Here is a 16,322-nt window from a genome sequence, read left to right as displayed (position 1 = left end):
CAGAGGCGTCTAACCAGGGCTGCTGATTCACACACTTATCTGGTCCTGCTCTGAAAGGCCTCAACTAGACGGCCCCTTCCATTGCTGCTGGAGTCGACTCGGCCAAGTCCCACGGCATGTCCCGCGTTCAGGCAGAGGACAATAAAGGAGGCAGAGACGAGACAGCGGCCCCGGCTCTGAAGCTGGGACCCCGGCGTGCAGCCGCTTACCCGCGATGTCCCACAGCTGCAGGCGCACCAGCGTCCTGCTGTCCCAGTTCAGGACCTTGAGCGCGAAGTCCACGCCGATGGTGGCCCGGTAGTGCTGGGAGAAGAGCTGGTGGACGTAGCGCTTGATGATGCTGGTCTTGCCCACCCCGAGCTCGCCGATGACCAGCACCTTGAAGAGGTGCTCGCGGGTCTCCGGCGCCGCGGTGGCGGCCGCTCCCTGGCCCGGGTCCCCGGCTGCCCCGCCCGCCATGAGCTCCGCGGCTCCGGGGCGCGCTCGGGCTCCGCGCGGGGACCCCTGCCCAGCCGCGCTCCCAGCTCTCGCCCTCCGGCCCAGGAGACTTCCCCGACGTCGTTCCGCGCTCTGCCGCGCCCGCCCACGCCGCCTGACCGGTCATAGGACCCGGAACCCGCCGGCGCTGGCGGCCTGGGCGGGGCGGAGGCAGGGCCGGAGACGAGGCTACGCCTGCCGTCGCCTGTGCCCGGGCAGGCCCGGCCGGGACCGCGGGCACTTCCTCTCCCGGGGCGTCCCTTCCCACGGGGGTGGAGCGGGGCCGAGCCAGGGCGCCCTCTGGTGGTCTCCAGAGGAGTCGGCCAGCAGCCTTCGTGACCCCCGCGGTTCACTGTGCTCCTGAAAAAGAGCTGAGGCCACTGTGTCAGAGCGCGGGGTCTGCCTGGGCCTGGGGGGACCCGCTCCAGCCTGGAAGGCGCTGGCCTGGGAGTAAACCGGCTTCGCAGCTCTGCACAGACGGAGGTCAACATCTGGAGGCCCTGACTTGGGTCTCCAGCAGAGCACTTCAGAGGACGCGAAAGCCTGTGGCAGAATGACTCTGAACTTCACAAAGGACTGATAAAGCTGGGTCATGTGGGAGTATATTTTTTATGTTTTGAAGATTCTCCATACTGTTTTCCAAAATGGCTGTGCATCTTACATTTACACGAACAGTGCACAAGTGTTCCCTTTTCTGCACACCGTCGCGGACATTTAGCTCTCGTCTTTTTGGTAATAGTCATCCTAACAGGTGTGAAGTGATACCTCATTGTGGTTTTGATTTGCATTTCCCTAATGATTAGTGATGTTGAGCACCTTGCCATTTACCTGTTGGACATTTGATTGTCTTCTTTGGGAAAATGTCCGTTCAGATCCTTTGCCCATTTGTTAGTGGGTGTGTGTTTTTTGTTTGGTTTGGTTTTGGCTGTTGTGTCAGCTCCTTATGTGTTTTGGATATTAACCCCTTATCAGATATTCCAGTTCACGAATATTTTCACCGAGTCCATAGGCCGCTTTTTCATTTTGTTGATTTTTTCTTTGCTGTGCAGAAGCCCTTTAGTTTGATGAACTCCCATTTGTTTATTTTTGCTTTTGTTACCTGAACAACAAAAATTTGTGATACCCCAAAAATTGTTGCTAAAGCCAATGTTAAGAAATGACCCAGCAATCCTTCTTCTGGGTATATACACAAAGAAAATGAAACCAGGACCACAAAGAAAATTTTGCGTTCCCAAGTTTATTGCAACATTTTTCACAATAGACAAGGTGTGAAAGAAAATAAGTGTCCAAGGACAGATGAATAAATAAAAAATTGTGATACTGTATATATATATATATATATATATATAATGAGGGTACTTCAAAAAGCTCATGGAAAGATATGTATTATCTTCAAATTCTGTTTTTCCACAAACTTTTGGAAGTACCCTTGTATGTACAGTGGAATATTATTCAGCCTAAAAATAGAGATTCTACCATTTGCAACAATATAGATGAACTTGGAGGACATTATGCTAAGTGGAATAAGCCAGACACAGAAAGAAAAATACTACCTGACCTCACTTACATGTGGAATCTTAAAGAAAAAAAGAAAAAGTAAAAAACAGAGAGAATAGAAAGGTGGTTACCAGGGGCAGGGAGGAAATGGGCAGATGTAGGTCAAAGGGTACAAAGTTGCAGTCAGGTAAGATGATGTATGTGTTATAGAGAGACGATGTATAGAATAAGGGCTATAGTTAATAATATTGTATTGTATGCCAGAAAATTGCTGAGTAGATTTTAGATGGTAGATGCTCTTACCATAAAGGGTATGTGAGATAACAGAGGTGTTAATTTTATTTGATTAGTAACCATTTTACTATGTATATCAAAATATGTTATGCACTTTAAAAATATGTGATCAAAATAAATATAATAATCTATTAAAAACTCATAACATTTTAGTATTTAAATGAAGAAGTGAGAATCAATAGCATCTACAAATGACCTTATTTTACTTTCCTAACAAGTAAGCCTTTTTCAGCCTTCAGCTAGTAGTGTTTAGAATAGACGTAAAGACTAACATAAATCCTAGGAAAGTAATTGAAAAGTAGTAGTATTATAGGTTTGTATTTTTAAAAAGAAACATAGGAAGCATGAGCTTGCTTTCTGTATTTATAAAATTGAGGGATGCCTCCATCACATTAATGTTCAGAAACACCTGGAGTTGATATTCTCTGGTGACTTCCTTAAATAAACTAAAGCAGCTGCTTACTCTGCTACATGCACTCTAATTGACAATCATTTCAGAGGTAGAGGCATTTTAAAATTTAGAAGTCACGGTGGGAGTAAACCCTTTTCTAGAAGAGCTGTTGAATAATCATGGATATGTCTCTAAGGAAGTTTTACGGCCAACCAGCACATTGCTCTTATGTTCACCCAATGAGAGAGCGCTTCCAAAACCATCTCCAGCTTAGGAAAAGAGAAAATCCTCTAATTCTTACCATAGTGCAGTATTTTGTTCCATATGTATATAATACCATAGATTTTTATTGGTCTCTTCTCTAACTCTCCTAGATCTCCACTGACATTAGAAGTAGAATTTTGGTGCTAAAATCATATGCTGTAAATGAGTTAAAATTAGAAATGGTCATTGTTAAAGGCAAGAGTTTGGATCAATGGTCCTCAAACCATTGGTAGTGCTTCAGATCTGAAGATAGTGCTTCAGATCAGTGATTCTCAAATTTGAGCGTTAAAAGTTTGTTAAAGTATATTACTAAGCCCATATTAGAGGGGTTTTGATTCAGTAGATCTGGAGTAGAGCAAATAATTTGTATTTCTTAGAAGTCCCTAGGTGATGCTTATGCTGAGGGTCTAAGAGCACAGTGGTGTAAGGAAAATTGAAATATAAATGCTCAGGATCCCTCAGATGTTCAGAACCTTGCCGAGCATGACCAAGCCTGTTTAATGTAAATATGCCCATGTGTACCCAGGTGTCCCTTTATTGTTTAATGTTAAATATGCACACACGCACTCAGGTGTTCCTTGGTTATTGTCTAATGTAATTGCGCATGTGCGCCCAGGTGTTCTTTGGTTATCTGACTGGCAAAGTATAAAGGACACGTGGTTCTGATCCACAGAGCCCTTGGGATGCCCAGGGAGGTCACTACGGTGGCTGCTGCTAGCTACGTGAGCTTGCATCTGAATAAAGCCTATTAGTTTATACCCATGGCTCCTAGAATCTTTTTTCCTGTTACCTAGCTCTTGGCCTGCATGTGAGGGGTTTTTGACCTGGTCTGTACAATGGGTTTGAAGGGTCTGAGCCTTAGCCCGATAAGTGGTTTGGATCAAAATTTGCTTCTCAAACTTAAAAGTTCATATGTATACAAGATATCACATTTTTTTTTATTCCTTCACCCTTCCATAGACATTTAGATTGTTTGCACATCTTAGCTATAATGAATAGCACTGTGATGAACATTGGGGTTGTTGACAATGCACTGAAAAACAAATCTGGAGAAAAAGAGACTTTGTGTCAGGGAACAGTTTGCAAACCAGAGAAATGCAGGCTTTGGAACAGAACAAAGCCTGCTCCCCTAGAACAAAGAGAGGAATTTTTTTATATAGCCAAAGTTCCCTCCTGGGTTCCCATTCTGGTCCTCCTATGGCAAAAACAGGTTTGAGCTTTCTCAGTTCTGATTGTTTGGCCAATACCAAAGAGGAATTCTGGCTTACTGTGTTCTGGACTGCAAACATTTGATATGTTGTAGTCCATTGGTTAAGTTCAGGTGGCAAAGTAAGGCTTTCTCGCAGCAGTTACCACAGGCACAGGCAGAGACAGGCAGCCTGTGAAAAGCCTCGGACAGGATGCATGTGTATCTTCTCATCAGCAAATGGCTGCTTGGCTTCATTCAGAATTTGGACCCAGTTAGCCACTCAGGATCAGTCTTAAAGAATTGGCCCTTTCAGGGTTCACATTTCCTCTTTTTGATGAAAACTTGTCGACAGACAGTGCTGATGATCGATTGTGTTGACGACGTCCCATTACAGTACCTGCTCTGGATCCATCTAATCCCGTGTTGGGATCCTTGTGGCAGAGTAGTGGCCAACTGAGCAACTAGAGCCATTTGCCTCCAGGAGATACTCAAATACCCACTAAAATTTTATTAGAGTCTCCTGGGCAAAATTGGTTCTCGTTGGAGTGAGTTTAAAGTCTTGAGGTATTCGAGAGAATTATATTAAGTGAAACAAGTCAGGCACAGAAAGAGAAATACCACATGTTCTCACTTATTGGTGGGAGCTAAAAATTAATATATAAATTCACACACACACACACACACACTCACACACACACACACAAAACCGGGGGGGGGGGAGAAGATATAACAACCACAATTACTTGAAGTTGATATGACAAGCAAACAGAAAGGACATTGTTGGGGGGGAGGGGAGAGGGAGAAGGAAGGGAGGTTTTGGTGATGGGGAGCAATAATCAGCCACAATGTATATTGACAAAATAAAATTAAAAAAAAATAATAAATAAAAATAAAATAATAAAAATAAAATAAAAAATAAAATAAATAAATAAATAAAACTCTAATCTCAAATTACGTTTTCCCTTTATGTTAGAAGGTTAATTTTTATTGGAGTTTTCTCTCTGTTTAGTTGATGTACCTTAGCGTGTTTATAAAAAACTGAAAAAAATAAAAAATAAAGTCTTGAGGTATTGGGTTAACATGATTCTGGTGGGGGTTGAAGTTATGAAGTACAGGGATACACAGTAATGCATGAACAGCCTGAATAATATGAAAACAGAACAGACAACAACAACAGCAAAAGTACAATTTGTAATTCTGATTTCAGGAGTACTCCAATTTTTGAGGGAAGCCAGCTATAAATATCAGAAAATTTAAGGTTAAACCAACCAGGAACAGAGTTGGAATGTTCGCTTAAAAATCTGGCAAGCTTGAAAAGTCTGGCAGTTTCTAAGTTCCTAGTTCAAACTGTGTTGAGGTGTTGATTGAAGTGCAACAAAAGGTGTTAGCAATGGCACAGACTCCTCCATGAGCAGCCACTAGATATTCCAAGGTGATGCAATTATTGAGCGCAACATGAGTGAGAGAATCTAGAGTTCATTGTTGGGCTCCAGTAGTTGTTGAAGTCATCCTAGTGACTCTATTGATGGTTGCAGTAAGATTTCTCATCATGATGTTAAATTGGTACATGCCTAGTCCTGTGAAGGAAAAGACTGATCAGGTAATAGCTCATTCCCCCTGAATAACCTGAATAACCTACAGGGAGGTCACACCCCTGAGATTGGCCACACCCATTGTTCTCATATTTAGAAGAATCTTTGTCAGGATAATCCTTAATTATACTTGGGACCCTCTTGTTTTGGTAGTGAATGGAATCTTCTTGAGTAATAGCCTTTAAGGTGGTAAATGGGGTGGTTAGTTATCCTAAAAAGCAAACACCTCCCATCCTCTGTCAAGCCATTCATATGCCCAGTGCTTATTTTGGGCCCCACAGATAAAAATATTTGCAGAGGGAGTACATAAAAGTTGAGAGAGGTTTTTAAATTTTTAAGACTCATTTTGGAGCAAATTTGGGAAGATGGAATTAAGCCAAGGATCAGTGTGGGGTAAGATCCAGGAATTAGAGGAGAAATTACTTCTACAGACAAAGAGGTCATTGTTGCTCCAATGACCTCTTTGAGGTCATTGTTGCAAAGTTGACTCTGTTCACAGAGTTGCAAAGTGACTCTGCAGAATGAGAATCTTTCAAATTAGTAACAGATACTTTGAAGAAAAGGATGGAACAGGGGCCTGGGAAAGAAGGTACATTTGCGTAAACAAGTTTCTCCTGCTGTGCCGATGGCAAAGGCAGAGTTCTTGTGCTGATTAGGAAAATTTTTGTGATATATAGGACCACTAGTGAGGTAGGAGATTTGAATCAAAGGGGTCAAAAGAAACAGGAAACAGAAGTTTGAGGTGCAAAAACCTATATTTGGTAGGAAACATCAAGGGGTTCTTCCGTGTGGGTTAGGAACATTGGCAAAGTCAAAAATGGGTCTGACTATGGGTTCGTTGTTTCTGGAAAAAGACTCAGCTAGGAGATGGTGACATATCCAGCAATATGACAGATTCCCTGAAGAAGCTAATGACTGGGAGGTCTGAACAGTATCATTGTTCTTCCAGGAACAGGAGGTAAGGAGGGTGGGGAGGGATTCAGCAATAGGCAAACAATAACGAAAATCTTAGGTCACATTCTGGAAAGGAAAAGTGGAATATATGTGATGGGATAGATACGATGTCTGGAAACCACAAGGGCACATGTTTGCATGACACAAAACGTCCAGGATACATAAAATTCCTAAAACTACAAGAATGTTAGCAATTATAAAGTAAAATTAAAGATTTATTAAAATGGGGGCCTTAAAATTATACAGACCTGGTCTGGAATCTTGGGATAGAGCAGTCCACCTCAGATGCTGTCTTCTCATTCTGGTGGCTGAACTTTGGTCAACTTACGATTGATGCAGATGACATGTAGGGAGGTCCACTTAGTAGGAGGGTCGGGAGCCCTTTTTAAATGAGAAATATAAATCTGTGAGTCAACACCTTGTAATTTAGCAGCACACGGGTTGGTTAAAACTACCTGATAGGATCCCTTCTAGGGTGGCCAGAGGGAGTCTTTAAGCTGGTGTTTTTTTCGATACATAAGGCCTCCAGGCCTGAGGTTGTGAGGGTGTTCTTTGTCTCCTGGGAGCGTGCTGTTGAAGAAATCTTTGACAAAATTAGTGTTACGTTGTAGGATGTTGATGAGCTCCTTGCGGTAATGTAGGAGGTCACACTTGTTGAGAACTGGCTGCTGAAGTCCTTCATCTAGGCACATAGGGCCGCCAGTAATAATTTCAAAAGGGGACAATTTATATTTTCTTGTGGGAGTGGAATGGAGGTTAAGGAGGACTAAAGGAAGGGCCTTCGGCCATAGCAGACTAAATGACGCACAGATTTTTTCCAATTGGGTTTTAATTATTCTGTTGGTTTGGTCTACCACCTCAGAGGACAATGTAAATGTTGACAGATATACCATATTTTATAAATCCTTTTAAGGATTTGTCCTGTCAAATTAGTTCCTCAGTCACTGTGAAGTTTTTGAGGGACTCCCCACGTTGGTATAATTTTCTCCAATAGGGACCTAGCTACTGTCATGGTTGTAACCTGATGACAGGGGAAAGCTTCAACCCAATGGGAAAACATGCAAATAGAGCACACACATTTGTATCCTTGTGAGGCAGGGAGTTGAGAAAAACTTATTTGTCATACATTGAAAGAGCCATTTGGTAGTGGGAAGTGGCCCACGGAGGCATACAACAGTTTCCCAGGATTGTGTTGTGAACAAATTTCACATGGCTGATATACCCGAAGGGTAATGGTGGGAGAAAGTCCCCAATGATATTGTTTTCCCCATTGGACCATCTTATTAGTGTTCCAATGTGTTAGCTTGTGGATGAAAGTTTAAAAACAATTTTGGAGACCTTAGGAAGAATGGGGCAGCAATTGTGGTCCACCCAGAGGTGCCACGAAAAGTCAAAAGTACAACTTTGTCTAGTCCATTTTCCCCTTTCATCTTCTGGGGAGATATCCTGGGCTTTAGATGGTCTGTGATGTAATTGGGGAGCTGGAGGTAAGGCAGAAATGGATGAGATTTTTGTTAATAGAATTAATATCTAATCTTCGGAAGCGTCTGACTTGGCAGCAGTATTGGCCATCTTGTTTCCTTGTGTTTTGCTATTTTTGGTGGAGGAATGTTCCTGAAATTTAGTAATGGCCAAAGCTCTTGGAGCTTTAGTGGTGTTGAGGAGTGCCATGACGTGATCTTTGTTTTTCATTTTCTGTCACAACGAGGTAAGTAAATGCCTCTGTTTCCAGGTCATGCCAAAATCATGGACTACTCCAAAGGCATATCTCCTGTCTGTGTAAATATTGGCTGTCCTATCTTTGGCTATAAAATGTGCCCTAGTAAGAGCATGTGGTTCCACTTTTTGGACACAGCTGGCATCAGGAAGGGGGCCAGACTCAGTAAAATCATTAAGGGAGACAACTGCATATCCAGATTGGTAAGTACTATTGGGTCCTCTCAGATATGACAGATTAGTAAACCAATTGTAATCAGTGTTGGGCAAGTGGGTTTCTTGGAAATCTAATTGAGGGGTAAGTAGTTGATCTGTTAAGGTTACACAGTCATGGGGAATGTCATCATCCAGAAGAGGAAGTAACGTGGCAGGAATGAGCAAATTATATCAGGTGATAGTGACATGAAGTGAGGATAGAAAGGGAACTTTGTAGTTAGCTAGACACCTGGTAGAGAGGTGTTGAGTGTGGTGGAAGCTGAGGAGAGTCTTGACAGAGTGAGGGACATAGCCAATGAGGGAGGGCTGTGTGTTCTGTAGCTTTAACAAGGGTAGAAACAGCAGCAATTGCTTTAAAGTGAGGGGTAAGTCCCTGAGCCAAAGGATATAGCTGTTGACTATAGTGTCCTATCGGCCTATTTTGTCCTCCAGGTTGAATAAGAACCCCCAGAGCATTCATAAGTGAATAAATGAAAAGGGAGTTTACAGTTAGGGTGTCCTAATGTTGGTGCTAAGATAAGTTGAGTTTTTCTGTCCTCAAAAGACTGCTGGGCACTGGGTGTCCACTGGATGGGATCAGGAGAAGAAATTTTGAGTACCCTGTAGAATGACTGGGACATTAGGGAAATGTTGGGAGGCCAATTTGAGCAGTAGTCTGCAAGTTCAAGAATCCTCAAAATTGTCTTCTTGTTTGAGGAAGAGGAAAAGCCAAAATGCTTTGTAGCCATGAGAAGTCAATATTTAATCCTTCTGCAGTTAGGAGGTATCCCAGGAATTTGACAGAGGTTTGAAAAAATTGAAACTTTTCTTTGGAGACATTGTGCCCCTTAGAAGCCATGGTGCAGGTGGAGGCTATCGGTGAGGTAAGCCTCTTGGGAAGGGGAGCATAAGAGTAAATCATCAACATATGTGAAAGTGGACTCACTGAAAAGAGGCAGTGGCCAGATTGATCCTAAGGATTTGGAAGAAGTAGGTTGGCCTTTTTGTATACCCCTGATGAAAGATAGTCCCAGAATACTGTTGACCTTTCAACAGTGCTGAAGAAGGCACCACAAAGGTGAATAGCTGAAAAGTATTGGTTTTCAGGGGGAGTATTGGAAAATAAGGTGGGAGAATCGGGAACCACTGGGTGTTAGCAAATAACTGTATTATTGATGGCTGTAATATCCTGGACAAATTGCCAATCACTTCTGTTGGGTTTGTAGATGGGTAGGATGGAGGTATTGCAAGGGCTGGTGCAGGAAGTGACAAGTTTATTATGTATAAAGTTGTCCACTATGGGTTTATATCAGCTAGGGTCTCAGGGTTTAGTGGGTATTGCTTAATATTATGAAGAGGCATATTATGATCCACCTGGATTTTAATGAAAGGTTCTGAATGCATGTGGCCGGCATCAGTGTTGGATTGTGTCCAAAGGCTCTCATGCAGCTTTTGGCGAGTAAGGTTGGTAGCAATAGTAAGGCTTACTTAATAGATAGGAACGTGGGTAAGAGCTGTTTCTGTAGTAAAATCTCCCAATGAGGCCAGTTTGTGCATTATTTCCCCCTTTTGAAAGAAGGAAATATGGGCCTAGTAGGCTTCTAAGAAATCTCTTCCCAGGAGGTGTACAGGAGCTGAGGGAACAAGGAGGAAGCAATGATGGCCAGTGAGGAGCCCAAGGTGGAAAGGAATAGGCAGAGACTTGGGGACTGGCATAGGTTGGCTGGCAACCCTGACCATCTGCATAACTTCAGAACTCCAGGGAGGGGACATTGAAAATGTGTCAGGGTTGAAGATCGACAGTGAGGCCAACTAGAGTTCTGACAAATCTGTCCCCAGTTATAATGTCTAATTCTCCTAACTGGTTGGTTCTAAGTAGAAGAAATATTTCCTGCATATTTCCTGAGCACTCCTAGTCCTATTTAAGAAGACTGGGGCAGAGGGGAGGGTGGTTTATCCAGGTTTATCTGGAGACAGCATTTGTATTTAAGGCAGTCTTTTTAAAAATATCCAGTATGTTTACAGAAAAAGCAGGTTTTCTGGTTCTGAAGTGGAGAGGTTTCACGTTTTTTTGGAGCAGCTCCTTTTACTTATAACTGGAGGGCCATAACTTCAGCCATTTTCTCCTGGCGGTCTAAGGTTCAGACAGTTCTGTTTTCTTTGTCTTTTTCTAAGGTTTTAGCTAATTGATTGGCCAGGGAGACTGTTTCGTGGGGTCATTTGGCAACCCAGTTAAGGTCACGTTGTCTTACTAAGGTAATTAGGGCTTCAGAGAATCTGGCCACAAAAATGGAATTGAACAAATTGGTTGTTTCATTTAAATCTTTGACCCTAGAATTTTTATGGAAGGTCTTTTTGAATCTATCGAAATAGTCAAGGAGAGATTTGTCTCCTTTTTTAGTGCAGCACTGTATGGCTTTCCAATTAACATGTTGGGAAAATTGAAGGAATTGCCTTGGCCAATTTGGCAGCTTGTTTTTGAACCTCATGTAGGCCTGGAGTGGTTACAAGATTAAAATCCTCCGCGGGGTTGTCCCAGTCAGCATCCCTCATCCACTCCCAAGCTAGCACAGTCCCCCCAGCATGTGGATGCGCTGATACAAGTTAGAAAAACCTGACTGACATGCACTAATGATCAGACTGAAATATCAGACAAATTCGAGTGAGTTGGTTTTAGGGTGTGAAAAGTTCTTTACAAGTCCTGAGAGATCAGACTTAGAGTAAGGGGTGTTCGCCTCAAACTGCAGGTGTCCAGCTTAAGAGGAGTCAAGATGGGAGGTTTTAGCGAAGACACAATTTTGGCTTTGGGCAGTAGGGAAGATCAAAGGAGAAACAGAAAAGGAGCTGAGAGAGGAAAAGGAAGGAGAGAGTGGAAAATAAAGAAGAGACAATGAACAGGTGCAGCAGCCCAGGGTGGTGGGCAAGGGGGGTTAGTGAAAGAAGAGTCTTCCAGAGTCATTTTTGGAACTTTGGCTTTGGCCTCACAGGCACAGGGGCCAGAGGAAGAGGAATCTTCCAATGGCATTTCAGCAAGCTTAGTTTCAGTTTTGCGGATAGTAATTCCTTTTTCTAATTTATTAAGGCACTTGACTAATTTGGAATTTTTTTCTCTGAGAGAGGTGATGATAGTCTCTTGATTTTGTAAAAACTTTCAAAATATCAATTATAAAATGGTTCCCATTGTCTTTGAGGTTTTGTGTTTTCTTTGTTCTAATCCTGCATGCAAATAAACAAATTCTGGAATTTCAAAAGAGCCAATTTGGCTAATGAAGTTTTGGACCGGGCTGGGTTTTTTTTTGTCCAGAGACCTAGCTACTACAGCTTTCTGGACCATATTTTTTGTTTATAAAGCCGGCTGGAGTACTGAGGCCAAAAAGGGCAGGGATGGGCTGATCAGCTGAGAGAGACTTAGAATATAGGCAACCCAGTACGAACCTAATGAAAGCACACCTTCTGGTGCACCTTAGACCATGTGGAGCAGGTACATGAATTGAATGGAAAGATCCTTTCTGCAGCCAAATGGAGGGTCCCTTCTGTGAACTAAAAGAGGAGGTTCTTTTGACAACCAAATGGCAAGTCCTTTCTTCCCACTTAAAGCAAAATAAGGTCTCCAATACCTCAACCAAAAGGCATGGGAGATCTGGATCCAAGAGAATTTACCCAAGATCTCCTGGCATTGCCAAGAAGACAACTGAGTTCAAAGGGGCTGTCACAGGTACCAATGCATTGGTTTAAGATGGTGTTGGGAGGAGGGTTGTAGATTGCTTAGGATCTCACTACTGACACCAAAAAATGTTAACAATTCACTGAAAAATAAATATGGAGATAAAAAGAAACTTTACTGTGGTGAACAGTTTGCAAAACAGGGAGACACAGCTTTTGGTACAAAATGAAAGCACATTCAACCCAGAACAAAGAGAGAAATTGTCTTCTATAGCTTATATAACCAGTGTTCTCAACTAGGTTCCCATTCTGGTCCTCCTATGCAAAAGAGGGATTTTAATTTGCTCAGTTTTGATTAGTTTGGTCCATTATGCAAAAGAGGAATTCTGGCTTGCTGTGTTCTGGCCTGTCAACATTTGAGAGATTGCAGACCATTGGCTAAGTTCAGGTAGTGAAGTAAGGCTTTCTCACAGCAGTTATGAGCAGCAGAGGCAGCCCCTGAAAAACCTCAGACAGAGTGAGTGTGTAACGTATAGTCAGCAAATAGCTGCTTGGCTCCATTCAGAATTTAGACCCACTTAGCTACTCAGGATCCATCTCGAAGAATTGGCTCTTTTGTGGTTCACAGGGTGCTAATATCATTTTGAGACCCTAATTTCAATTATTTTGGATAAATACCTAGAACTGAAATTACTGGATAATATGGTATGATCTGTTTTTAATAAATCTAGTTAAACTAAATAGTTCTCTTTTTAATTTTTGAGGAACCTTCATACTGTGTTCCACAGCAGCTACACCATTTTGCGTTCCCAGCAACAGTGTGCAAGGATTCCCTTTTCTCTACATCCTTGATAACACTTATCTTTTTTAAAAAATAGCCAATACAATGGAATATTATTCTACCTTAAAAATGAAAGAAATCCCACAGTCTGCAACAACAGGGATGAACCTTGAAGACATTATTCTAAGTGAAATGGGCCAGTCTCATAAGGACAAATGCTGCACGATTCCATGTATATGATGTATCTAAAATACTCAAACTCCTAGAAACAGAAAGTGGAATGGTGGTTTCCAGGGTCTTGGGGCAGAGGGAGATGGATAATTGTTAACAAATAGAGACGTAAGTTTCAGTTATACGAGATGAATAAGTTCTAGAGATTTGCTGTACAACATTGTGGCTATAGTTAACAATACTGTATTACACTTGCATTAGCCCATTTTCAATTGCTTATGGCTGAATACCTGAAACTGGATAATTTATAACAAAATTTAATGTATTTCTTATTTTTTGGAGGCTGGGAACTTCACAGTCCAGGGGGTACATCTGGTGAGGGCCTTCTTCTTGGTGGTGACTCTCTACAGCAACACAGGGTTTCACAAGGCAAGAATGGCCTGAGCAAGAGAGAGCTAACCTTCTCACTTGTCCTCCTTATAAAGCCATCAGAACCACTCCATTACTCTATGCATGGATCAATTCACTTGCAAAGGCACAGTCCTCACAATCTGATCACCTCTTAAAGGCTCCACTTTTCAAATACCGTAATAGGATTTTCCACCCTCTTTCCACTTTTACAGTGGCAAAACAAGCTTAGGCTTTACCCTAAGCCTGTTCTCCAAAACCGAGCCTCTAGTTCTGTGATGGGAAGGGTAGCCTTGTAGATCTCTGAAATGCCTTTGGGGTCTTTCTTCCATTCTCTTGATTATTTCTTCTGTCTGTCCTGATCTCCTTAATAGCTGCTGGGCTGCACCCTTGGTTTTCTCTATTGAACATGGCTTTTTACACTTTATGTGGCCAGGCTGAGAGTTATCCATTTTTTTACCCTCTATTTCACTTTTAATTATAAGTTTCAACTCTACATCATGTCTTTTCTGCTATAACTCAACATAGGCTGTTACAAGTATCCTCACAGCTTTCCAAATGCTTTGCTTCTTAGAAATTTCTTTCACCAAATACCCTGGTTCATCACTTTTAAGTTTCATGTGTCTTAAAACCCTCTAGCATAAACACAATTCAGCTAAGCTGTTTGCCAGTTCATAACAAGGGTGATCTATGCCGCAGTTTCCAATAAGCTTCTTCTCATTTTTATCGGAGAATTCATCAGAATGGCCATATTTCTATCAGCATTCTGGTCATAATCATTTAACCAATCTCTAAGAAGTTCCAAACTTTTCATAGTTTTCTTGTCTTCTAAGCCATCACCAGAATCTAGGCTTTCTCTAACCTGTTTCTCCAAATTCTTCCAGCCTCTGCCAATTATCCAATTCCAAAGCCACTTCCACATTTTTAAGTATTCATTATTAGCAACACTCCACTTCTTGTACCAATTTCTGTATTAGTCTATTTTCTTTTGCTTATAACAGAATACCTGAAACTGAGTAATGTATAACAAAATAGAATTTATTTCTTACCATTTTATAGGCTCAGAAGTCCACAGTGCTGGGGGCACATCTGGTGAGGGCCTTCTTGTTAGTGGTGACTCTCTATAGCAACAAAGGGTGTCACATGACAAGAATAACCTGAGCAAGACAGAGCTAACCTCTCACTTGCCCTCCTTATAAACTCATCAGAACCACACCCATTACTCCATGAATGGATCAATTAATTCATGAAGACACATCCCTCACAATCTAATCACCTCTTAAAGGCCCCACCTTTCAAATACCCTAACAGGATTTCCCATCCTCTTAGCACTGATAAGTGGAGGTCAAGCTTTGATGAGTTTGGGGAGGACATATAATCCACAGCAACAATTAGATATTTGTTAAGAAGGTAGATTTCATGTTAAGTGTTTTTACCACAATAAAATATATATTTTTTAAAGTTTATATGAATTATTTAGGATCATGTAGAAGCTGTGATTCTAATTCAGTGTAACTGGGGTGACATCTGAGATCCAAAATTTTTAACAGCTCCTAGTTGATGTCAGTGCTGTTGGTGGAGCACGCTTTGTTTGTTTTTATTGAAACATAATTGATTGCACATGTCTGTGGGGTACAGAGTTGCATATCAATACCTATGTGCAATATGGTGGAACACAGTTTGGGTAAGGAAGGTTCATGTTAGAATCCAGTAGTTCCCACATCTGTGTGTATCTGACTCACGTGTGGAGCTAGCTGTTTACTTAGCCCAAACTTCTGTTTTAACGTTTTAGAAGGAGAGCCCAGAAATCTGTATTAAAAAACAAATAAATAAACCTGGGTGAACATGATGCACACATTTGACTTAAGGAAACAGATGTACATAATATCAAGTAATACTAGGTAACTATTCAACTATATCTGCTTGTGTGACCCTGAAATAGAGAAGGTTGAGAGGTGGGAAGAAAAAATGCACAAATCTTAGAATCCTGGACTGGTGTATAGCGGGGAAACATGAGTTATTTTTTTTTCCATATTAAAATAAAGAGAAAATAATACAAGTAGTCTTAAGCCTGAATAAATAAAACTGCCTTTATTTTAAACAAACATTTACATTTACTACATGTAGGAATGGACGGCCTAGAAAGTCACTCTGTGATGGTCTCCCACACATTTATCATGCCTTCTCTATTTGCTGTGCCCTCCATCTGGAATAGGTTCCAAACCATTACCCCATCCCAGGCTTTCCCAAGTACACTGTCCGCATCCTTCTTGTGCTAAGTCAAAGGATTATTTGTTCTTTTCACTCTTAATTATCTTAGCAGATTTGTACACATATATATATATTTATCCAAAAGCTTACAATTGTGCCAGAAAATGTTCTAGACACTCCAGGTACAATGATGAGCAGAATAGACAAGTTCCTTGCTCTCAAGGACTCTGTATTATAGTGGGAGCAGGATAAATAATCAAAAAGCAATCAAGTAAATGAGATCATTTTAGATACTTATAAATTTTATGAAAAATAAAATAGGAAAATGTCATGTAATGATAAACACTGAATGAGGAATAGCCGATACCCTAAGCAGCAAACCTACCCTAAAGGACATATTGAAAGTAGTGTCATGGACGACCAGTTTACCCAGGACCATTCACTGAAAAGACCATCCTTTTTCTACTCCTATGCAGTGCCACCTTCATGTTAATCCAAGTCCATGTATAAGAATGGCTC

At 41.6% G+C, this 16,322-nt stretch overlaps 1 protein-coding gene across 1 annotated transcript in view; it reads right to left on the bottom strand.

Annotated features, from left to right (window-relative positions):
- Positions 1 to 688, bottom strand: part of RAB32 (RAB32, member RAS oncogene family) — a 30,564-nt gene extending 29,876 nt beyond the window's left edge. Inside the window, exon 1 of the mRNA XM_063097705.1 lies at positions 210 to 688. Within this exon, the coding sequence (XP_062953775.1) occupies positions 210 to 459 (250 nt within the window). The 5' untranslated portion in view covers positions 460 to 688. The remainder of the gene's footprint in view (positions 1 to 209) is intronic.
- Positions 689 to 16,322: the final 15,634 nt, after the last annotated feature.

The sequence above is a fragment of the Cynocephalus volans genome, chromosome 5, assembly GCF_027409185.1.
Source record: "Cynocephalus volans isolate mCynVol1 chromosome 5, mCynVol1.pri, whole genome shotgun sequence".
In the NCBI taxonomy this organism is placed as follows: Eukaryota; Metazoa; Chordata; class Mammalia; order Dermoptera; family Cynocephalidae; genus Cynocephalus; species Cynocephalus volans.
This window is presented reverse-complemented; position numbering and strand designations above follow the sequence as displayed.